The sequence below is a fragment of the Halichoerus grypus genome, chromosome 7, assembly GCF_964656455.1.
Source record: "Halichoerus grypus chromosome 7, mHalGry1.hap1.1, whole genome shotgun sequence".
NCBI lineage: Eukaryota > Metazoa > Chordata > Mammalia > Carnivora > Phocidae > Halichoerus > Halichoerus grypus.
In genome coordinates this window covers 149461161-149484739 of record NC_135718.1, presented here as the reverse complement: position 1 = coordinate 149484739, position 23579 = coordinate 149461161, and the positions used below count along the sequence as shown (strand labels likewise).

The following is a 23579-nucleotide window of genomic DNA, read 5'->3' as shown; positions in this document are numbered from 1 at the left end:
CCACGGAGCAGCGGCTGGCTGGGAGCACCAGCTGGCTGGGAGCACCAGCAGCCTCAAGCTGCACTGATCTGGGTGGAAAGCGAGAAACCCACATCCAATGGCATTGTCTGTAGAATCAGCAAATTTGCTCAGAAATAAATGGGTGGCCTTCATATGCGGGAGAACTAGGCCTCCAAAAATGAAGGCACATTAAAAACATCCCCAGATTAAGAAAGTCTTAGAGAAGTCGTTGCTAACAGGCCTGCTTTGGGAAATCGTAAGGGGCGTACCACAGGCTAAAAGGAGGGGACACCAGACAGGAGAAACCACAGGAAAAATGAAGAGCACCTTGCAAAAGTCCCTTAATATTTCCAAGATCTAAGAAATAATGGAAACTTATCTATAGTTTCGTTTGTAAATTACTAAAGGATTTGCATACATTATTATTATTATTTTTTAATATTTTATTTATTTATTTGACAGAGAGAGACACAGTGAGAGAGGGAACACAAGCAGGGGGAGTAGGAGAGGGAGAAGCAGGCCTCCTGCTGAGCAGGGAGCCCGATGCGGGGCTCAATCCCAGGACACTGGGACCATGACCTGAGCCGAAGGCAGACGCTTAACGACTGAGCCACCCAGGTGCCCCTTGCATACATTATTTAAGAAAATTTTGGGTGAAATTTGTCCAAAATGTACTTTGCTGTGCATATCAAATGTTGTCAATATATTTAATATTGAAATTTTGGAAATCTGCCAATCTTGGAACAATAAATCATGTTTAGGACATAGTTGGTAGGCACTTTTATTGGATTAATTGTGAAGAGAATGGGTGATGGAAAAAATAGGCAGAATGATTACTAGAAAATGTTCTTAATTTTTGTGGTCAGAAAACTTCCGAGCACATAATTGGCAATACTTCACACTGTTTGTTAATTTGGTGCTTGCTTGCTTTATCCTAAAAATAATCCAAACCAGTTCTAATCAGGTGAATCACCAACTGCCATTTGCAAAGTTCCATTTATATTTTCATATTTCTAAATTACTTTTCAGCAAATTACTATTTCTGGGTACCAAATTGTGGCCTACAACTATTGTCTTTTGTGACTAACAACAAATAATAATCTTTAAACAGTTACTTAAAAAGATATGACTTCTAAGCAAAATATCATAGCTTTAAAAAGTAGAGGTAATAGAACCTAATAAAACCTAATATCAACAGGATAGCATATTCAGCACCAAATATGTAAATAAAAGGACACAACAATATTTATTTATTTATTTATTTATTTATTTATTTATTTATTTATTTACTTACTTACTTACTTACTTACTTACAGGAGGAGGGGCAGAAGGGGAGGAAGAGAGAATCTCAAGCAGACTCCATGCTGAAGTGGAGCCCGCTGATTCCACGACCCTGAGATCAGGACCTGAGCTGAAACCAAGAGTCAGACACTCAACCGACTGGCCACCCAGCTGCCCCCACACCAAACTTTAAAAAGCTCAAAGGGATATCAGTGGAACTGAATCATCATGTAATTTAATCAGGGATTCTTATGAGTGGAAGAGTTTTTATGTTCACTTCAATCAAAAGGATTTATTCTGTGTTTTTTTTTTTAATTTAAATTTAAATTTAAATTTTTAAGTAATCTCTACATCCAACGTGGGGCTTGAACTCACAACCCTGAGATCAAGAGTTGCATGCTCCCCTGACCTGAGCCAGCCAGGCACCCCAACAGGATTTATTCTATTCTTGGGTGTCCCGTTCATGTTTTTTTTTTTTTTTAAGATTTTATTTATTTGACAGAGAGAGACATAGCGAGAGAGGGAACACAAGCAGGGGGAGTGGGAGAGGGAGAAGCAGACTCCCCGCCGAGCAGGGAGCTCGATGCGGGGCTCGATCCCAGGACCCTGGGACGACGACCCGAGCTGAAGGCAGACGCCTAACGACTGAGCCACCCAGGCGCCCCTCCCGTTCATGTTTTATCACTTATTCATTATAACTGCTGAAAATACAGCACAACTGAATTTATTCTTTTCTCATCAAGAGAAGAACCAGAATCTTTTTTGATAGCAGCCTTATGGCCAAGACAAGTCTAGTCAGAAGTTAGTCGCATGAAATGCCAGGAAAGTCGTGGGTTCATAAGCAGACTCCAGGATGTCTGTTCTAAAACTTGTGGGTGAGAAGTGAGCTCAGCTAGCACAGGGTGTGATGAGCTACACGAAATTATTTCTGAGAAGGTGCTGCTCCTCCCAGTCCCCTGAGCAGGGCCCGGGTGGTGGTAGTTTAAAAAAGTACTTAGAAACCATAATTGTGAATAAGAACTATTTTATATGGCAGGCCCTTGGGTGATTTTCTTTCCCTTTTGTCTCTACCTTTTTCTTTGCTCCTTCCTTCCTCTCTCCCTCTCCCCTCCCTCCTTCTTTCCTCCCTCCCCCATTCCCTCTCTTCTTTCTTTCTCTCTTTTTTTCACTCTGAATTTTAATGTTTGTAATACTTGTATGATAAAATTAAGAAGAGCTTCTAAAAATACTAAAAATTTCTGGTATTTGAATTTTCTGCTTTTAATCTTTTTTTTTTTTTTTTTTTTCACCACAAAAAAGGAAAATAGGAAGGAGCGCCAAGCAATACCAGCTATGCAAAGGGGACTTTTGTGCCCTTGCTGGAGGCAGCAAGGCTCATCACAACAGTTTTATGATAGAAGAGACTGATGCCCATGGGGCACATAGGCCGTGACATCTTCCATCTTTCGTCCCACATTATAGGCGGAGAAGACAGAAGCATGGCTTACAGAACTCATCAGAAGCTTCCCACTGCTCTCAGGACCGATTCTAAGCTCCAGTGTGGCTGGAGTCTGGTGAAGCAGGGCAGGATATGGAGAACACAAAGGGAGAAGTTAGGGAGAGAAGTGTGTGTGTGGGCGACCCTGTTGGATCTTGAGGGTTGTTTGACGATTTTGCATTTTACTCCAACTGAGATGAGAAGCCATTAGAAGGTTTTGAGCAGAGGAGTGATGTAACTCCAGCGATCATTCTGGCGGCTCCATTGGGAATGGCCTGGAGAGAGGTGAGGATAGAAGCAAGGAGGCCTGCTGGGAGGCTCCTGCCACGATCCAGGGAAGCGATGATGACCAGACTAGGATGAGAGAAAGCAGTGGTGAGAACAGGTAGGATTCTGCGTACATGTTGAAGACAGACCCTGTGGGATACATGTAGATTGGATCTGGGATGTGAGAAGGTGCCAAGGATGAATCTAAGGTTTTTGGCCTGAGCAACCATGAGCATGGAGTAAATACAGAGGTAAGGAAGACTGAAAGAAGTGGGATGGGGTGGGATAATAGGATCGGATTCAGTTAGACATGTTAATTTTGAGATACCTTTTAGCAAGCCAAGTACTGGAATGATACCTTTGGGTGGGCAGGAGGAGATGGGCCGTAGCTCACAGGTAGAGGGATTGGACCATGGACGTTTATTCCAAATACTTGGAGATAAAATAAAAACATGGGTACAGATAGAGGGAGATGAATGGATGGGATGGCAGGAGCTTGGACAAGTTCTCAGTTTCCTCAACGACGAGACGCAAGGATATCTGCTGAGAGCGAGTGTGTGGGGGGGGTTATCATAGAGTTCTGAGGGAGAAAATGTGTGAAATGGTCACCTAAAAGAAAGGCAACAAGAGCGGACTAGGGAAGTAGAATATTTAGTATTTGCGTAGTGGTTATGAATTTAAAATGAGACCCGTCACAATGGTTGTGTGTTTTTCTTCAACCTCTTCAGCTTCTGGTTCAGGGTGTCTCATAAGGCTGCAATCAATATACGGGCCAGGGCTGAGCTGGCTTTTCTGTTTCCGAGTCTCACTGGACTGCAGTCAAGGTGCTGGCTGAGCTGCATGCTCATCTGGAGGCTGGATTGGAATGGAATTTATTTCCTTGTGCTGTAGGACTGCAAACTTCGTGGGATTTGTTTGTTTGCTTCTATTTTTGCTGGCTCCAGGCCACTGTCAGCTCCTAGAAGATGCGTGAAGCTCCCTGCATGTGGCCCTCTCTGTAGGCCGTTCACTTCATGGCACTTTGTTTCTTTAAGGCCCCGCCAAAGAGTGAACGTGAGCCCTCTGCAAGAAGTCTTAATGTAACCCAATTACGGGACCCATTACTTTTGTCATACAGCATAGCATATTCACGGGAGTGACATCCATCATCTTCTCCTTATTCTGTTAGTTAGAAGCAAGCCACAGGTCCTTCCCAAGCACAAGGGGAAAGAATTATACAATCCAGGAGGCAGGAATCATGGGTGTCCCCTTAGAGTCTGTCTGCCACATCATTCAATTCCCAATAACTGATACCCAGGAAGCCAAACTTAGGAAATAGTACTTTTTTTTTAAACAAAAACTTATAGAGCTTTTATTCTGAGTCAGGAAGAGATGGGACAGAGACATCAGTGAACTCATCTAGGTCTTTAAAAATATTGATCCCCACAGCAACACTAGTGGTGGGTCCCACTATGATCATTTTACTGTTAGGAAGAGACGGGACAGAGACATCGGTGAACTCATCTAGGGCATTCAGCTAAGTAACTGCAGAGCTGGGACTCAAACTCAAACTCTCGGGCTTCGGAGTCCATACTCTTATGCTCTATATACTCATAATAGTATGCTAAACTGTCAAAAACAAAGTCAATGCATCAATGAATGCTGTTAAGGGACACAGGAAATAATTACCCAGCAGCTAGGAGGGACCCAAGTAAGTGTTGAGACCATATTTTTGTAACTCAGTTTGGAGGCCAAGCCATTTGGCACTGTCAGAGACTTTCATTGAGATATTGGGGTCTTTCTTCTATTAACATTAAGTAACACAGGCCAAATGGAGTCATGGAGCCTGGAACAAAAAAATGTGGAGGAATTTTTTGTTGTGCCTGAGATTTCTTGGAGGCGATGTCCCCTTGTTACCTTTTCCTTATTTACCTGGGTTTTATTTCCTTATTTACCTAGATTTCATCTGCGGTAGATTCCTAAAGAAGGAATAGGTGAGGGGGGGTAACTCTGATGCTAATAACTTGTGATAGACTTTCTGTGTGTCCTGCATATTGAGTTGAGAAGCAGAAGAGCTAAAACGCACAGTCAATCCAAAGCTTCTGCCCTTAGCAGTAGACCTGAGAAACCACATTATGAAAAATCATTCACATCTGAGAAACCATGGTATGCGAAGTCAGCCAGACATAGGTGAGCAGGCAGGTGGGGGATGAAGCATGCTACAGTTCTGGTTTCAGTGTAGGTCAGATGCCACTGGGGGCCATTTCTGAGGAATTTCCCCTGGGGACAGCACGACTGTGCAGGAGAAAGATCCAGCCAAATGGGCTCCTAAGAGAAGACATTAAATATTTGACCCAGGGCCCTCAGTGGCAGTGAGGTGTTTGTATTGTTATATAACAATATATAACAGTATATGACTTCTCTGGCTTTTGCTTCTTACTTACCTACTTATCCTGTCCTTAGGTAAACCACTTCACTTTGGGAGCTTTGGTTTCCTTATCTGTGAATTAAGGGAGCTGGATCAGATAATCTCTAGCCCACAGCCTGTGATGGCATTTAAAGTCCACTCTCCCACATCATACAGACCTGCTCAATGTGGAGTCCTGAGGCTGTGCACCTCTCTAATCATTGCTCACCAACACTCTCTTGTTTACTTTCTCCCCGGCTCATTCCACTTTGTTCTTTTTGTACTTCCTACATGGCCGTCGGTTTTTGAGGGGCTATGCTTTCAGTAAAAAAAAAAAAAGATGTAATTGAACAGGATGTATTCATTATTTCACAGTGTTTTGAAACACACCCTGAGCTACAGGAAATTTAGGGCATGGGAGGAGTGATGAGCTAAGTCGGGATGATCTCCTGAGAGAAAAAGTACTCATGTCCTAGGAAGCCAAAGCCCCAGTCCCTCCACCACCCATCTGTTTGCCTCTTGGAAACCGTGATCTCATGAAGGCTCAGGCCTGCTTTATGGAACCTCATGCTGAGCCAAACTCTCCTGGTGATCGGCTGTACTTCCGGGAAGGAACCTGTGTCCTTTTAGAAGTTCAGTGACCTGCCTGAGGCCCTGGCATTCAGGAGAATGAAGGGAGCATTCCTTTGGCGGAGCCCCACTCACATGAGTCTGCTGTTCGAAAAATCTGGGTGGGTCATTACTGGTTGTACTGCCTTGGAAAGTGTGGACAGACTTGGTCATTCATGACCCACACCAACTGCAGGAAAAACAAGCAGGTTCTTTGAGTTGTTAAGTAGCATACCTCCTTTTCTGAAATTAAAAGAAATATATGCTCTTCTAATTATCAAGTAATTTTCACTTTAGAAATTTAGAAAAAAAAACTTAGAAGAAATTTAGGAAAAATTTTAGAAAAAAAAAGCATCCAAAAGAATATAAAAATGCCTATAATCCCATTGTCCCTAAAAGACCAAAGCATAAGACCTTCTGTTGTATGCCCTTCTGAATTTTTGAATTTGTGTGCCCATTTAAAACATCTCTCTTGGAATCTCAACATGATTCTGTGTTTTTAATAGAGGACTATACCATTTTCCTTCTTTTTTTTTAAATAAAGATTTTATTTATTTATTTGAGAGAGAGAGCACATGAGAGGGGGGAGGGTCAGAGGGAGAAGCAGACTCCCTGCTGAGCACGGAGCCTGATGCGGGACTCGATCCCTGGACTCCAGGATCATGACTTGAGTCGAAGGCAGTCGCTTAACCAACTGAGGCACCCAGGCACCCTCCATTTTCCTTCTTGAATAGCTATTGTGTGGTAGGCCCCTTCTCTTTCAATTCTCTTTCCAACTCTGTAAGACATATTGTATTATCTCGTTTTTGTTGATGAGAAAACTGAAATTCAGGGACTTATGGTGATTTTTCCAAATCACACAGCTCCTATCTATCTATCATCTATCTATCATCTATCTATCATCCATCTATCGTCTATCTTATCTATCAAATGAAAGTATTATCTACTTTTTTAAACCAAGCTGGGACCATACATACTAGTAAACTACTAAAAATATTTACCCTTTGGTAGATAATTCCTTTTAATTCCTTTTTGGTGATTCAAATTTCACAGTTTATTTAACACCAACCCTTAGGTATCTCACTTCTAAGTTCTTTATCTGACTACAAATTCCTTGGTTTCTTTCATTAAGGAGGCAATAGGATTTAGAGAAGGGAATGGTGTTGCCAGTGGGAAAACAAATAACCAGCTAGCAGATGTCCCATTATGAAGGCTGAGGACCAAGCCTCCTACAATGAGTGAGACTGTCCCTTACCTCCCAACGCTTTCTCAAACTCTCTTGGCCTATCCTTTCGGAAAATTTCTTCATTCCTTTATTCCCTCCCTCTTCCGAGCTCTGAAATCCTTTAATTGTGCATTCATTGTGGCCCTCTAACTTGAAAAAGGAACATCTTCCCTGGCTTTATTTTTGTACTCCAAATTTTCCTTGAGGACACAGAACCCTAGCTTTTGATTCCCCTGGTACCTATCACAAGGACTGGCACGGAATAATAAACATATTTTAAACAAACATCTATTTGTTCTTGATCAAATGATGAACACATGCCAGTTTGTTCTTTAAGGAGTAGTTAGACCTCAGGGACATCCATATAAACATCAACGGGTTCTGGAACATCCCACTCTGCACACTTCCTGTACTGCTCAGCTAAGCCTCACTGTTTTCAACGGGAAGGTGGGCAATCAGAGAAACACTGCCCATCATTATTCCTGCCCCAAGGACTCACAGCTGCCCCCAGAAACAGCATGGCCGGTGGCATTTTTAGCTTCTCAGGTGATGTGGCATACTGCCTGGCTGCTAGAGGGCATGGGACATGGACAGGCAAACTATTTAGTGACTGTCACACCCTGGATCCTTTCCTTCAGAGCTGTGTGCTCCGTGGCTTAAGGATTTTCTTTTGTGTTTGCACTGACAATGAAGAACTCTACCATTAGTTTCATTTCGTTTATGGGACTTTTAAATTTTTACATAATTTCAACCTTATAGAGAAATTGTGAAGCAGTAAAAAGAAGTTATATGCCCTGTACTCAAATTCAGTAATTGCTAGCATTTCCCCCAAATATACAATTCTATTATGTATACACACAATCTATAACTGTCTCTGTATTTATGTTAATAACCATGGGTTTATACTTACAATCTGCCACTAAAGAGGTAATTCTAGTCTCCCATTCCATATTTGTAATTTCCTTCTCTAATCTGATAATCTAATTTAATCATTCTCTTCAATATATTTAGTCATTTGCTCGTCTCCACTATACACAAAATAGTGTCAGAATTGCTAACCCATACCACTGTGAAAAGCCAAACTGCTAATAGAGTTTAGTATTTGTTTCCAGGTCTCTCTGTCTTTAGATTGAGGGCATATACTTAAAATACTCTGCTCACAGATATATTCATATGTCAAAAATCATCATATTGTACACTTTAAATATCTGTAGTTTAAGTCAATGTCAATAAAGCCATACAAAATTACTGTGTTCAAAAGTTTCTAAGGTTCATTCCCCAGGGAAACTTTTCAGAGAAGTTCTGTTACTTAAGATACAGTGAGGTTCATTTGCTTCCGTTTGTTTTCTATTTCAGGGTTCAACTTCCCTCTTTGTTAATTTCATTTCATTTTTTTGAATATGTAAAGCATTAACATGGTTCCAAAAGTCAAAACTATCCGGAAAGTTATATATGGAGAAGTGCCTGATTCCAGCCTGTTCTCTGTAGGTAGCCAATCTTACTGGTTTCTGGTTTATCCAAGTTACAAAATAAGTAAGTTTATCCAAGGAAAATTTGGAGTACAAAAATAAAGCCAGGGAAGATGTTCCTTTATCCTTTCTGTTTTTTTTAAATATATAAATAGGTGAAGAGGATTAAGAGGCACATTCTTCCAGTTACAAAATAAGTAACTCACAGGGATGTAAAGTACAGCATAGGAATACAGTCAATAACACTGTAAGAATTTATAAGTGACTACACTTATGGTGGTGAGCATTTTGCAATGTATGCAGATGTCGAAACTATGTTGTGCACCTGAAACTAACATAATATTGTGTGTCAACTATACTTCAGCTAAAAAGAAATTTGGAAAAACTCTTTAAGCAAAATGAATTACAATGTGTTGTGGAATGTATAACATCTGTGAAAGCAAAATGTATGACAACAGCACAAATGCTGGGAGGGGAGCTGTGCAAATACACTATTGCAAAAAAAAAACACAGATGTATGTACATTTTTCTTATTTCTCCTTCTTTCATCTGTATATACTCATGTAGTACACTTTCCTTTTTTTTTTTCACATAACAGTATATCCTTAAAGTTATCCCTTATCAAGTTCAGATCACTCTTTTTTTCTTCTTTTTTTGGGGCAGCCATATAATATCCCGTGCCTTCCTGTAGGACTTGTATGGTTTCATGCTTTACATTTAGATTTCTCATGTATCTGCGCTTTATTCTTGTGATGAGATAAAGTATGGATCTCATTTTATCTTTTTCCCGATGGCTACTCAGTTGTCTTATTTACTGAAACGTTGATTTTTTTGCTCCACGGGTGTGAGCTGTGCTGCTACATCTCTGATGCATCCTGGGGGCCCATTCTGGACTATCTAGTCTGTTCCACTTGTCAGTATATCCATGTGCCACAACCTCATTGTTTTACTTATGGAGGCTTCACAGAATAGTTTTATATGGGAGATGGGCTTCTTATTGTAACTTTTCTTTTTCTGTGTTTCTAGCTCTTCTTTCATGTTTCTTTTTCCATGAGAACTCAAGCTGAACTTTTGTATCAACTTGTCTAATTTATAAATTTATAATTTAAGCAGGGTGCTTTCCCATTTGATCAAGTGAACCTTGATCTTTTGTGGCTTTTGTGTAGGAGTGTTTTCCAGTTTCCCTCCTACAGGTTTTGCACATTTAGTGTTAGATTTATACCTAATTATCTGATTTTCTTTGTTACTATTAAAATGGCATTCTCTCTGCCATCGTGTCTTCTGTCTGGTTATTGTTTGTGTATATTAAAAACCATTGACTTCTGTCTGTTCATTTTACAGCCGGCTACCTTGCTGAAATATTTTATGATTTAGCCTGATCCAATAGTTTGAGTTAGTCTTGCCATTGATTCTCTAGGGTTGTCCAGGTATACCCTCATCTCAAGGGAGTTGTACTTATTTTCTAACTTTTTTTTTCTCTTTTTAAATTCTGAAGCCTCTTGTGAGTTCTCCTGTCTCATCGCATTAGCTCATATTTTCAGTGTAATGTTAAATAATCACGGATAGAGTGGGCATCCTTGCCTTGCTCTCTGCCACTGTCTCTTGAATGACTATATACAGTTAAACCTTGAACAACACAGGTCTGAACTGCATAGGTCTGCTTATACACGTGTTTTTTTCAATAAATCCAGTATAGAAGTATAAATGTATTTTCCCTTACTTATGATTTTTTTTTAAGATTTTATTTATTTGAGAGAGTAAGAGCACAAGACGGGGGAGTGTCAGAAGGAGAAGCAGATTCCTTGCTGAGTGGGGAGCCCCATGTGGGACTCGATCCGAGGACCCCGGGACCATGCTGTAAGCCGAAGGCAGATGCTTAACTGACTGAGCTACCCAGGCACCCCACTTATGATTTTCTTAGTAACATTTTCTTTAGCTTTATTATAAGAATACAGTCTATAATACATATACAAAATATGTGTTAATTGACTGTTTATGTTATCAGTAAAGCTTCAGCTCCGCAGCGGGCTACTAGTTAAGTTTCTGGGGAGTCAAAAGTTATATGTGGATTTTTGACTGTGTCCAATGTCGGTGCTCCTAACCATCTTGATGTTCAAGGGTCAAATGTGTATGAAAAATGCCTTAAAGGCCAGAAATAGCTCTTCAGTGTAAGAAGCTTCTGGATATTTATCTGGCAAGACGAGATTAAGGCTCTTCTTATGCTTAGTAACTAGAAAAAGAATTTAGCAAATGGTGAAAGTAAAAATTTGATTTTATAATAGTTCATTGAAAACACTTGTGCTGGGCCCCAGTGTTACCTTTTATATTTAAAGACCTCTTTGATTATACTTTGCTCTTCATTCATTCATTCATCTAAGATTTACAGAATGCCTCTAATACTCCAGACACTCTCTTAGATTCTTTCTCATTTAATTTGTACTGTACCCATGTGAAGTTGATATTATCCTCATTTTATATGGAGAAAATTGAGGTTAAGAGTTAAGTGGACACACAGCCTCTAAGGTTGAACTCTGATTTTGAATCTGCATCTCCTGGTTCGAATCTAAACTCTCATATATTTCTTTGTCAGGGAGTGGAAACACAGAAGAGTAACAATCAGTATATTTTTAGAAAGCAACGGTCTTAAATTCTCTTTCTTTCATTAAAGGTCACAATGCTATATCCAGTCACATCGTTGTGGGCAGGCTTCTTTAAGTAGAACCTGAGCGTATTAATGGGAGTGTATTTGTTCTTCTCAGTTATGAAGGACTTCAGAGAAATGTTCCTTATGGTATCAGGGATCCAAACGCCAAGAAGCTTTGCAGATGGTGATAAGTATATCAAAGTATCCAGGACCTAGAAAAGCACCTGACATAGGGAAAGCACTCAAATAACAATAATTACAAATTTATTAGTGTTGATTCTGTTCTACATTCTTTACTTGTATTAACTGGTTTCATCCTCACAACAACCCTAAGGGCATTTCTATTATTGCTTGTATTTTATAGATGAGAAAACTGATGCATGTGCTAATTAATTTACCAAAGATCATATTCAATAAAAAAGCTGGAATTCAGTCTTCAGATCCTCTGCTCTTAACCACTACACTATAAATCTTTCAAATAAATGAAGTTCTGTGATCATGAAAACAGGAGAATATTCTACCTCCTGAATATGAATCTACCAGCATTACTTACCAAGTACATTTTTCTGTTACTTAATGTGGTGGGGGATTTTGCAATCGATTAAGTAAATGAAAAGGCTCTTGTACTTAAGGTAGAGGAAAGGCAACTGAATACCTGAAATTCTTTATGTCAGGTACTGTGTTAAATCTAAGTGTGTTTTGGTATTTCAATACATCCGACTTCTTGCAAAACTGCAAAGCCCAACGCAGCTCAAAATGTAAACCCAGCTTCTACGGGCCCCCGTCCTGAGCATATAACCTGCATGTGCACACCCACAGAAGGTATGTAACAGGACTGACAGTATACAACAGGCAATTATAAACAGTGGGCCGTGCAAGGGCCATGGAGGTCATCCAGTCCAACCACCAGTTTCGTGTCGAATCCTGAGGAAGTAACACAGTCACACAAAACGGACATCTGGGCTCTTTCTCACTGGCGCGCTTTTCATTACATAATACCTTTGCTTGCCTTTCCTCTCTTTTCCTGCCTGTTTTGTGCAAAAGTAAACGGCCCTGGCTTCTCGCGCTTGGGACCAAAAACCCATAAAGCAGAAAGGCAGTCGGAGCCCTTGCAGGGATCCGGCTAACCCGAGACACAACAGCCAGCCCAAGGTCAGAGTGCGCCCCGGGTCCGCCCTCCAGGGTCGGTGCGCAGACACGGCCGCATTTCGCAACCCTCCGCGCCGCCTGTCGGTAATCCACCCGCCGAATGACACCGCTCCCCGCCCAACTCCGCGGTCCGTTTCTGTTAACGGGGTACGGCCGAGGCGCTGGGCCAGCGGACGACTGGGAGCCGTGGGCCGGCAGCTCGCAGGGCCAGCTGCGACGCCAGGGCCCCCACGGAGCGGCCAACGCGACCACCGCACGGCGCCGGCCTCACCCCTCCCAGCTGACGCAGCGCACACCTCTCCGCGTTCGCTGCGCGCCGGGGGGGCGGGGCCGCCCGCGGACCGGACTCCCAGCGCCGTCCTCATTGGGCCAGGGAATGAGTGACGCGCCAGTCCCCGCCCCCTCGGCGCCCGCCTCGCCGCCAGTGCTCGCGGCGCTGACGTGGCCGGGCGGGCGGTGGCGGCTCCTCCCGGCGCGGGTAGCCACTCTTAGCTGCGAGAGAGGGGCGGGGTGGCCGGGGCCGTGCTCCCCGGGCCAGCTCGCGGCCCGCCCCGCCGCCCCGGCCCCCCGGATGAGGGTATATATTCGGAGCGGGCGCGGGACGCCGAGGAGTGGCCGCGCGCTGGGAGCCGGAGCCGGGCTGAGTCGCCGTTGCGCCGAGGGAGGTGAGGGGCTCCCCGCCCAGTCGTGTCTCCTTCCCCCGTCACCCGCCAGCCCGGAGGGGACTCCGGGGCCCGGTCCCGCCACGCGCATGCTCCCACGGCCACGTCGGTGCTTGGCGCCCGAGCCTGGCCCTGGCCGAGGAACCGCCCCGCGCGCCCCGCAGGCGCTTGCCGTGCTCGGAGACCCCCGCTGGGGAGCGCGCCCCAGCCGGCCGGGGGCTTTGGGGAGGACCCGGACGGGGCAGTGTGTGGAATGGGGCTTTGTCGAACGGCTGGGGGTGGGCCTCACCTGGATGCGGGGGCAGGGGCCTTGCGGTTCTCGGGCCGGGGCCTTGCGGACAGTTTGGGCAAGCTCGGGGGCCTCCGGTGGGGACAAGTGGTCGTTTGAAGTGTCCGCTGGGAACGGGGTGGGCCGTCTGGCACAGAAGAGGGAGAGAATTCTGAGGGCGTAGGCAGGGAAGAGTGGACATACCTGCGGGGGACGTGAGGAGGGGACAAAGCCCGCTTGCCCCTTTTTGTTCGTTTGGTTGGTTTTAACACCGGTGGTGGGAGAGGGTTGAGATTGCGGGGTTTCCCCTGCCTTGGCCACGCAGGAGGATGGGAGTGGAGGGCTGAGAACGCACACATGTGCTGAACATATGGCTTCCTGAAGATTGTATTAAGTTTGGCCTGATGCTGTCCTGTGTTTATTTGTGCACGGTTTATGAATTCTGAAATGAGGTAGTAGTGATTATGATAATAGGAAGATGTCATTATGTAGTGCTTTTAGTTTAAGGACTTTTAAGGTGAAGTTCTTTAGGTGTGGACCGAAGGGTTTACAGGAAGCTGAAGGCAGCTTCTATTCCCTCATTATTAGTGAGCTGGCTCCCTTAGCTGGGATTAAGAAAGACTTGATAGTCTGCTGCCAAGCACTTATAGGATTCAGTGGTTATGGCTCAACTCCAAGACTATTTTTCAAAAGTTCTAAGAAGTTTACTTATCAGTTTTGGGGGCATAATATAGCAGCAGAGATAGGGGCAGGAGGGAGACCAGGAAAGGAGGGGAAATCCTGGATTTCTTTAATACTGGCATTTAAATTTTAATAAAGGTATATTTGATCATGGTGGATTTTTACCAAATTTGTCATTGTTTTTGATGCAGATGTATTAGGTATGGGCATATACCAGATCCTGCCATCATTTTTAGAGCAGATCCTTGACTTTTTCAGACTTTGCTTGTCAAAGTAAAAATCCTACTCTAACTCTTGTATTCACTATTGCTTACCATTACACATCACATCCAGACCTCTTACCAGAATTAATTTAGCACATGTGACCTTGTCAACCTTTGCAGACCACCAGTGGTCTAAGGTCAGGTATCAAAGTTTCACCTGTGTGGGGAAAAATTTAACCTGAGTTGTCTTATTTGTATGGATCCATTTTCCCAAGCATCTGAAGGTGAATGGGTATTTAATGACTTCTTAGGAAAAGATTGATTTATATCTTAAAATGTTATAATACTATGTTTGCATATGTTTTAGTAGGCAGGGACTCTCCACTCTTGACTCTCATTTGAGGGTGTGTGAGGAAGGCTGGTTTTATCGTCTTTATGAGGAAATGTGTACACAGGGAGGTGGAATGATTTGCATAGGGTCAGTTGATAGGGAGGGACCAAGAACGAGGACTTCCAATTCTTCAGTTACCTGGTTGCCAGATGATCTTCCTGCTATAGTATGCTTCCTTAAATCTGGGCAAAAACAGTAGTATAGATGAGACCTTAGGAAAGACCCAATTCCTTGGACAATAGTTTAATAGAAAACTGTCTCAACTTTTTTTTGTTTTTTACATGATGTATTTTTTTAATTAAAAAACAATGGTATCATATCTCTTGAAATCTATATAAATCAATAGAAATGCCTTTTAATATCCTAATGCATGTCCAAGGCTCAGTCTTCTCACTTCTTTGCTTTTTTATCCATCTACACTTGCCAGGGGATCTAAGTTCATAATTAATATCACGTATGCTGATGACCTTGAAAGTTTTCTCTTTAGCTCCAGTATCACCTTCGAACTCTAGACTACCACATTCTGCTGTCTCATCAGCATTTGTTTGTATGTCTAATAGGCACCTCCAACTTAACATGTCCGTGCATATTTCTAAATCTCCTCCTGTCCTAATGTTTCCCCACTTCAGTAAATGGCACCACCAGTTGGAGTCCTCTTTGCTTGATTCCTGTCTTTCTCTCTGTCTCCACATTCCACCCATGACCTAATCCTGTAGGATTAGGACCCACATCCACCACCGCTCTAAGCCAGCATCATCTCATGGAGACTACCGCAGTACTTCCCTGACTGCCGTCTGCTGGCTTCCACTTTTCCCTTCATTACAGAATATTTTTCCACACAACAACGAATGATCCTTCTGAAATCTAAATCAGACCATGAAGCTCCCCTGCTCCAAATTCTCCAATGGCTTCCCAAACCCTGGAGTTCTTACTTTGACCAAAAGGCCCTGCTTGATCTGCTCAGTGTCCACCTCAATTAGAGTCCCTCGGGCTCAGTCACTCTGCTCCAGCTGCGTTGACCTTGCACATTCCTGTGTCAGAACTGCTGTCCTGTCCCTAGAATGTTCCTCTCTAAGATACTGACTTGCTCTCTCTTCATTCGGATGGATTGTCAGATGTCTTAGAGGCTCCACCTAACCACCCCATTTAAAATATCCACTGTCCCCCTCTCGTTGCACTTTCACCGCTTAGCCCACTTTCTTCTACTTGACATTTTATATGTTTGCCTGTCTCTCACACTGGAATGTGGGCATGTGCATTGTCGCTTTGTGCATTGCTGTGTCTGTGTCCCCTACATCAGCGCCTGGCAGACAGTAAGTGCTCATTAAATATTGAATGAATTAATGGCACATGAAAGTTAAATAATGTTCCTTCATAAATTGTCTGTTGACGTACCTCTGCGTGTGAAAAGGAAACTGAGCAGGAACCTATGGGCGTGAGTGAGGTTGTGGGCTCACCATCTGTCTTTGAACAGGAGTAGCAGCACTGAAGCACGTGCAGCCTCATCTGTGGCCACTTGCTGCCCATCTTCCAGCACGACGCCTCGTGCCTTGAGTATATTTCTTTACCTAAACTGCTTTTCCTGCCGTTGCCACAGACTGGGTTTTCTTTCACTTCTTGTACCTTTCTCACACTTCTCTTCATCCTCCACTGCCTAACTCAGCCAGTAGCTCTCCTCCTGTTCTATAGCTCAGTGTTCTGAAGCCCAAGTTTCATTTTTATAATAGTAGCTGATAATCTTTATAGAGGGCTTTTTATGTGTCCAGTACTGTTTTAAATGCTTTTCATTTGAATTCAGTAATTCTCTTAACCTTAGAGGTAAGTACTGTTTTTATCCTCATTTTACAGAAGAGAAAAATTGAGGCACAGAAAGGTTAAGTAACTTGTTCAAGGTCACAGAATTAGGAAATAGTGCCGCAGGGGTCTGAGCCCAGCCAGGCTGGCTCCGGAGCCCGATGCTGACTTCCACCAGCTCTCCTGCCTCTTAAATGAGATCTTGGGTTGAATTCTTAGTATTTGCTCTGCTTATGAGGGTTATTGTCTGATGCAAAGATCATAGGCATTAGAGTCAGGTTTATCTGGGTTAAAATTCCTGTTCTTCTATCTACTAGGTACGTAGCCTTGGGCAAATTACTGAACCTCTTTGAGCCTTGTTTTCTATTGGTTCTTACTTCACTTATGCCTCTGAACCTGGTGAATAAAATTTATTTTTCCCATTTTGCAGATGAAATTAACAGAGTTGAAGGTATCTATGACTTGGTCCAAGGAAGAGAGCCAGGAATAAAAGTCACTTTTGTTTGATTCCTAAACCAATGAAGATGCACTTGAAGCTAGAGTATGTGAGGCAGGCCTTTAAGGGTGAATGGGATTTCAGTAGATAGGAGGGGCTAAAGGAAGTGCTTGGAGGAAAGGACAGGGGTCTTAGGTGACAGCAAGGTAGAACTGTGTCCCACCCTGATAATAAGGTTTCATTTTTGTTTCATATGGGAGCCTTAATTTTGTTAGGAATCATTGGTAACTCATAAAGTGGATTTCATGAGTAGTACTGTTCGTTTCACACTTGAAGCATTATATCCCTGAAATAAATCTAAATAACAAACCAAAAATAAAAGTTGGGAATATAGCACACTGAATCTTACGTGCTCATCTAATTTGAAGTTGATTTTATAAGAAGAATCCTGAAGCCAGTCTATCACTTCAGTTTTAGAGGGCACCTTATTTAAAGAAAAAAATTATAAAAGCTATGTGCCTGTCTCTATTGTCTGATAAAACATTTCCTGAATGTATTTTTGAGTGGGCATTAGTTAAAATTCTTTCTGAGCAATTTCTGATTTGGATCACCGTACCCATTACTGAATAAAAAGTAATAATACATTTTAAAATGAAGTATTTACTCATCCTGTGAAGTTCCGCCCCTGCCTGTTTTGTGCATTTTCTTTCTTTCTCCATTCTGTTGGCTTGTGAACTCATTTCTGCAAAGTGAGTCAGATGTAAGAACATCAGTTGTGTCTGTATTTCTGAATAAAGTATAAATAATGTACTCTCTCTTGCTGCTCCTTTCTTTTACACACCCACGCCCACGCGCACTCACCCACAGTCTTTTCTCCTGAGAGGCAGTAGAGCGTAACAGTTAAGAGTGTGACTTCAAGAGTCAGGTTGTTAGGGTTTGAATCCAGGCTCTGTCACTTTCCTAGTTTGGGACTTTTGGTGCAGTATCTTCCTCTGTAAAGGAATCCCAGCAGTAGTACCTTAGCATTGTTTTGAGGATTACATGAACAAGTGTCTGTAAAGCAATTAGAATTGTACTGAGTCATCCACGAGTGATATGTAAGCGATAGGTGTTATTATCGCTACCTCAGGGAACAGATGTAGGTTCTCTTAACCTGAGTTTGTGAATGGTGTTTGATGTTTAGTAGTCCTGATGAGATAGATACTGTTATTAATTCCACTTTACAGGTGAGGCACACAGAACTCCAGAACATTGCTCCGAACTACCATGTCTGTTACCTACCACTGTTCTTATGGTAGGAGATAGCAGGCTGTTTTTTTGGTAACTTTTTTTCCTGTCCTTCACGTCTAAGCAGTTAGAACTTGGTGATGATTCTTTACAGTGACCCTCAAATTTCTCCCTTTCACACTTACTTCCTTTGCAACTAACCTGGCTCAGAACTTTGGCTTTTCATACCTGCAGTTGTCTTTGAACTTGTTTTCCTGCTTCTAGTAGTCCCTCCTTACCATCTATTTTATGCCATTGCCCTTTCTGTCGTCTCTCTAAAGCATGCTGACATGGCCCTGTTGAGTAATCTGCTCTGGGCTTCTTGTTACTCTGTTAGGTCTAAATTCCTTGGCTTGGTTTTCAAGGCTCTTCATGGTCTTGAGTCCTACCCTACATCTCTTCCCATCATGCTGCGTAGAACTTCCAACTTTCTTAACTGCTCTCGTCACACAGGTCTACTCTGCTTGTTTTCTGATCTTATCTGTGTTAATACGTGAGGCGCACACAGCTCCATCATGCTTCCTTTGTGAACTCTTTCTAGACAACGCCTACCTTCTCTTGTATTTATCTATAGTAGACAAGTAGATTCAATATTTCCTCTTTCTCTTATTTTTGAATAGTATGCAGTTTAGCACTTTGCTGTATTACATTTCTTATCTGTTGATTGTTACGTGTGAATTGCCTGTCCCTTCAGGGTTTAATTCTTAGTAAAGATAATAGATATGTTTTTATTGCTTCTCTGTAGAAGTTGCTATTGAAATAAAATGTATTTTTCGTGATTATAGGTGTTCCTATCTTCTTGGATTTTGTTTTATTCTGAATACAACAGAATCGTTTCCCTCATTAGCGCTAGAAGGAGAACAGTTGTTACTTAGAAGTCAAGTGCTCACGGCCAGAGGAGTACGACAGGGGCAGCAGTGGGGAGGCCAGAGGGTGAGCCCTGGAACTGGACCGCCTGCTGGGCTCACATCCCAGCTCCGCCAGCTGGCCTGGTTGTGTTGCCTCTCTGTGCCTCAGTCTCCTCAGTGGTAAAGTAAGGAAGGTAATAGCACCTCTGTTGTAAAGTTGGTGAAAATTAAATGAGACCTTGGAGGTAAAGTTCTTAGTACAGTGCCTGCTGCATAATGCTAGTTAGTATTACAGTTAATAGTACTAATTGTCCTACAAGTTTATTTTTAAATTTTTATTTATTTTTATTTTTTTAAATTTTAATTCTGGTGTATTTAACTTATGGTGTTATATTAGTTTCAGGTGTACAGTGTAGTGATTCAACAGTTCTATACATTCCTCAGTGCTCATTGTGATGAGGCCTCTTTAGTCCCCATCACCTATTTCACTCATTCCCCCCCCACCTACCTCCCCTCTGGTAACCATCAGTTTGTTCTCTGTAGTTAAGAAAAAGTCTGTTTCTTGGTTTGTCTCTCTCTTTTTTTCTTTTGCTATTTGTTTTGTTTCTTAATTTCCACATATGAGAAATCATATATTTGCCTTCCTCTGATTGACTTAGCATAGTACTCTCTAGCTCTATCCATGTTGTTGGAAATGGTAAGATTTCATTCTTTTTTATGGCTGAATAATACTTCATTGTGTACACACACACACACACACCCCATCTTTATTTATTCCTCAGTGGATGGACTCTTGGGCTGCTTCCATAATTTGGATATTGGAAATAATGTTGCAGTAACCATAAGGGTATATGTATCCCTTTGAGTTAGTGTTTTTTTTTTTTTTTTTGTAAATTCCCAGTAGTACAATTATTGGATCATAGGGTAGTTCTATTTTTAACTTTTTGAGGAACCTCCATACGGTCTTCCACAGTGGCTGCACCAGCTTGCGTTCCCACCAACAGCGCATGAGGTTCCCCTCATCCTTGCCAACGCTTGTTTCTTGTGTTTTTTATTTTAGTCATTCTGACAGGTATGAGGTGATAATTGTAATTTTGATTTGCTTTTTTCTGGTGATGAGTGATGTTGAGCTTCTTTTCACATGTCTCTTGGCTATCTGGATGTCTTTAGAGAAATGTCTGTTTATGTCTTTACAAGTTGGATCTCTCACAACTCTTGTGAGGGAAAGGCAGAAGTTAATTTCCTTAACATCAAGTTTTTTAAAAAAATGTACTTATTTGTAGTAGGAAAAGCTCCTCAGGTTTTGAGGTTGGACTTTTACCCACTGTTGATTCCTTTTTTTTTTTTTTTTTAAGGTTTACAGGTGCAGAGATTACACCTCTATTTTCACAAAGCTTGGCTACCAGAGCATTATGAATGTTAACGATCTCAAACTCAGGTTGTCCAAAGCTGGACAGGAACACCTGCTACAGTTCTGGAATGAGCTGGATGAAGCCCAACAGGTAGAACTTTATGCAGAGCTCCAGGCCATGAACTTTGAGGAGCTGAACTTCTTTTTCCAGAAGGCAATTGAAGATTTTAACCAATCCTCTCAGCAAGAGAAGATGGATGCACGAATGGAGCCTGTCCCTCGAGAGGTGTTGGGCAGTGCTACCAGGGACCAGGATCGGCTGCAAGCCTGGGAAAGTGAAGGTACTGAGCGTGGAATGTTCATTTTAAAGTTTGTAATGAGATATACCAGAGGTATTAAAGTAGCTGGATCATGTAATGATTTTTTGGATTCTCCTCCTATCTTAAACCAGGTGACTGATCAGAAAGTGACAGATGATGTTGCTAAAACTTCTACCTCGTCTCCCCTTTCAGTGCCTACATGCTCTTTTCATTTCTGTTCCCCATTCAGGGTTTTTCTCATTCAAGTCTTAATGTGCCTCTAGTCTCTTTCCTTGCTCATTTCCATGCTTCTACTAGATTTCCCACCCTGAAGCACAAGTTAAATGTTTCAGTTTATGCTGGCTTCATCAAAAAACCTTCCCTCGCCTGTATTTCCGATCTGGTCTCTTCTATTTCCCTCCGCTCCTACTGTCCCATACATTTTAGCTGGACCAAATAATTCACCTTTCTCTGAACATTATGTCTTTCCTGCCATTGCTCATGCTTATCCTTGGCTTGGACTGGCCTTTGCCCCTTCTCTGTCTAGCTGGGTCACCTTGAAAGGCAGTCTCCCGGAGTTGTGCTATGCAGTGCAGTGGGGCATGTGGGGAACATACACTCATTTCTTAAGGTTTTTTGATCATGACCTTTTCTTCAGTGTCCCAAGTTGGAGTTATTTGTCCATGCTTGGCTTCCATTCTTTCTTAAACTAAGAGTTGTTTGTGTCTGTCTTCATCATGAAATTGTGGACTCCTGAAGAGCAGCCCATATCCTGCTTGTCTGTGGGTGTCACAGGGCATTTAGAACAGGGTTTTGCAGTTAGAAGTTGGTTGATCAATGTGTGTTGAATTGCCCCCATATTTTATCTTCTAAAGTGTATCATAAAATCTGTCCCCATAACCAGTTCTAATTAGTGCCTTTGAGAATGGCAAAATAGCTCAAATGTACCTTTTCTGGTGGAGTTCAGAGCTGTGGTTTTTATAACCCACTACTTCTCTGTAAGTAATAGTGACTAAATATTGCAGGTCAGGCCCTTGAGTGTTTGTACATGGTCCTTGTCAGATCTGGACCTCATGTCCTCAACCGTAGGACGAACAGATCTGATTAATACTTTTCTTTCCTTTGTAAAGAATGGTACTTAATTGCAAAAATATAAAAATAACAGAAACACTACAGAGAAGTTGCCCTTAACTGAATCAGATGTTTTTATTTGCTCACATTTACACCTATTACTTGATTATTATGTATATTTACTTTTATAGATGTGCAATAATGTTATAGATAAAATCTTATAGTCTATATTTGTACCACACTATTGCCATTTTTATTTTGTCTTTCATTCTTTGGCTTTCCCTGTCCCCACAAAAAGGACAGATAATTGCCATTATCAGCCTTCAGTATACATCTCCATGTCTTTCTCTGAGCATACAGACTTAATAATTTTCAAACTGTGTTCCAAGGAACCCTAGGGGTTCCACTGCTGGGGAGACTGTCTCATGTAAGGAGGGGAAATGGATGCTAAACATCTTTGTCTCTAACTCCATCTTCCCACTACAAGAGCAGTGCTAGTTTGACATGTTTTATGTATTTGATCTTTATGTCAGGTTTTAGGGCTTGGAGATTAAAAAATATCGAAAATAATTGGATGATCTCTAGGAAGTGCCCTTTTAGATCTCAAGGGCTTGGGAGAGGCTAACCCATCTTCTCAGAATAGGGCTCTGCCATTGAGCTGTCAGGGAGTAACTTCCAGATGGATCCTTCTGAGCAGAGAGCACTAACTTTGGATTCATGAATCCTCCCCTCCATCCCTGGGTTTAAAAAAGTCTACAACAGAGTGAAAGTCACACAGGGCTCTTCATACCCTCAGGTATCCCTGCTGCCTGTATTTCTCCTTGTGATTTTAGGCAGATGAAGTCTTCCAACGAACTCTTATGGAAAGCCAAAGCTTTGACCTTGTATAACGGGGACCATGAGCAACAGTCAAAACGTCCTATAATTTGAGTCTTCATGATAACCTTTTTGTTGGAATCTGTGGAACTAGTCTACCTTTATGACTTTTCATTTAAACTGAAATCTGGAACTCTTTCAATCAAGTATACTACAAGAAAGTACGAAACAAACTTCCTTTGGCTTATTGTCAAGGGAGCAATACTTATTTGTGGCTTAAACAGTAGGGATGAAGAAGGAGACTTTGTAACTTTTTTTTTTTTTTCAGGATTTTATTTATTTATTTGACAGAGACACAGAGAGAGAGGGAACACAAGCAGGGGGCGTGGGAGAGGAGAAGCAGGCTTCCCGCTGAGCAGGGAGCCTGATGCGGGACTCGATCCCAGGACCCTGGGATCATGACCTGAGCCAAAGGCAGACGCTTAATGACTGAGCCACCCAGGCGCCCTGACTTTGTAACTTTTCATTCACTTAGCCAGAAACTTCCATGTGTTTGCAAATTCATAACAAAATGAAGTTTTTGCAGTAAGTTATCAAGGGGAAGAGATTGCCATTGTGAAGATTCTAATTGTTGTATTTCAGATAGGAGGAAGATCCTGGCAGTTGTATCAGACAGTGCCCCTCGCGTCCCCCTCCTCAAGATGGAGAGAATAAAAGCATTGTACAGTATTTTTAGAATGTCTGGTGGCTGTTGACACTAAAATGGACATTTTCACATTTTCATGCCTAGGGTGGAAAATTATTTCTGAAGGATAAATACATAAGTGAGCACTGTGCTCCTTGTTGAAGAGAGATCTTATTTTCTTTCTTTTTTTTTTTTTAAGATTCTTTTTTAAGTAATCTCTATACCCAAAGTGAGGCTCAAACTTACAACCCTGAGATCAAGAGTTGTATGCTCTACCGACTGAGCCTGCCAGGCTCCCCCC

The 23579-nt window shown here is 42.2% G+C and overlaps 1 protein-coding gene and 1 long non-coding RNA gene across 10 annotated transcripts in view; both read left to right on the top strand.

The window, feature by feature from the left end:
* The first annotated feature begins 1019 nt into the window (after positions 1–1019).
* Positions 1020–10052, top strand: LOC144382631 (uncharacterized). Its single transcript, XR_013449984.1, has 2 exons — positions 1020–1511; positions 2581–10052. It is a non-coding gene; the product is annotated as an uncharacterized LOC144382631 (long non-coding RNA).
* Positions 10053–12961: 2909 nt separating this feature from the next.
* UAP1 (UDP-N-acetylglucosamine pyrophosphorylase 1) overlaps positions 12962–23579 on the top strand; it is a 42973-nt gene continuing 32355 nt past the window's right edge. For 5 of the 9 annotated variants that reach the window (XR_013449983.1, XR_013449982.1, XR_013449981.1 and 2 more), the window contains exons 1-2: positions 12969–13172; positions 20412–20748. Coding sequence is in view for 6 of the 9 variants with exons in the window: in XM_078078420.1 (XP_077934546.1) it covers positions 20469–20748 (280 nt within the window). In the remaining 3 variants the exon portion in view is untranslated. Of the gene's footprint in view, positions 13173–20411; positions 20749–23579 lie in introns of all 9 variants that reach the window. The other 4 variants (XM_078078424.1, XM_036103491.2, XM_078078423.1 and 1 more) reach the window with 4 other exon arrangements.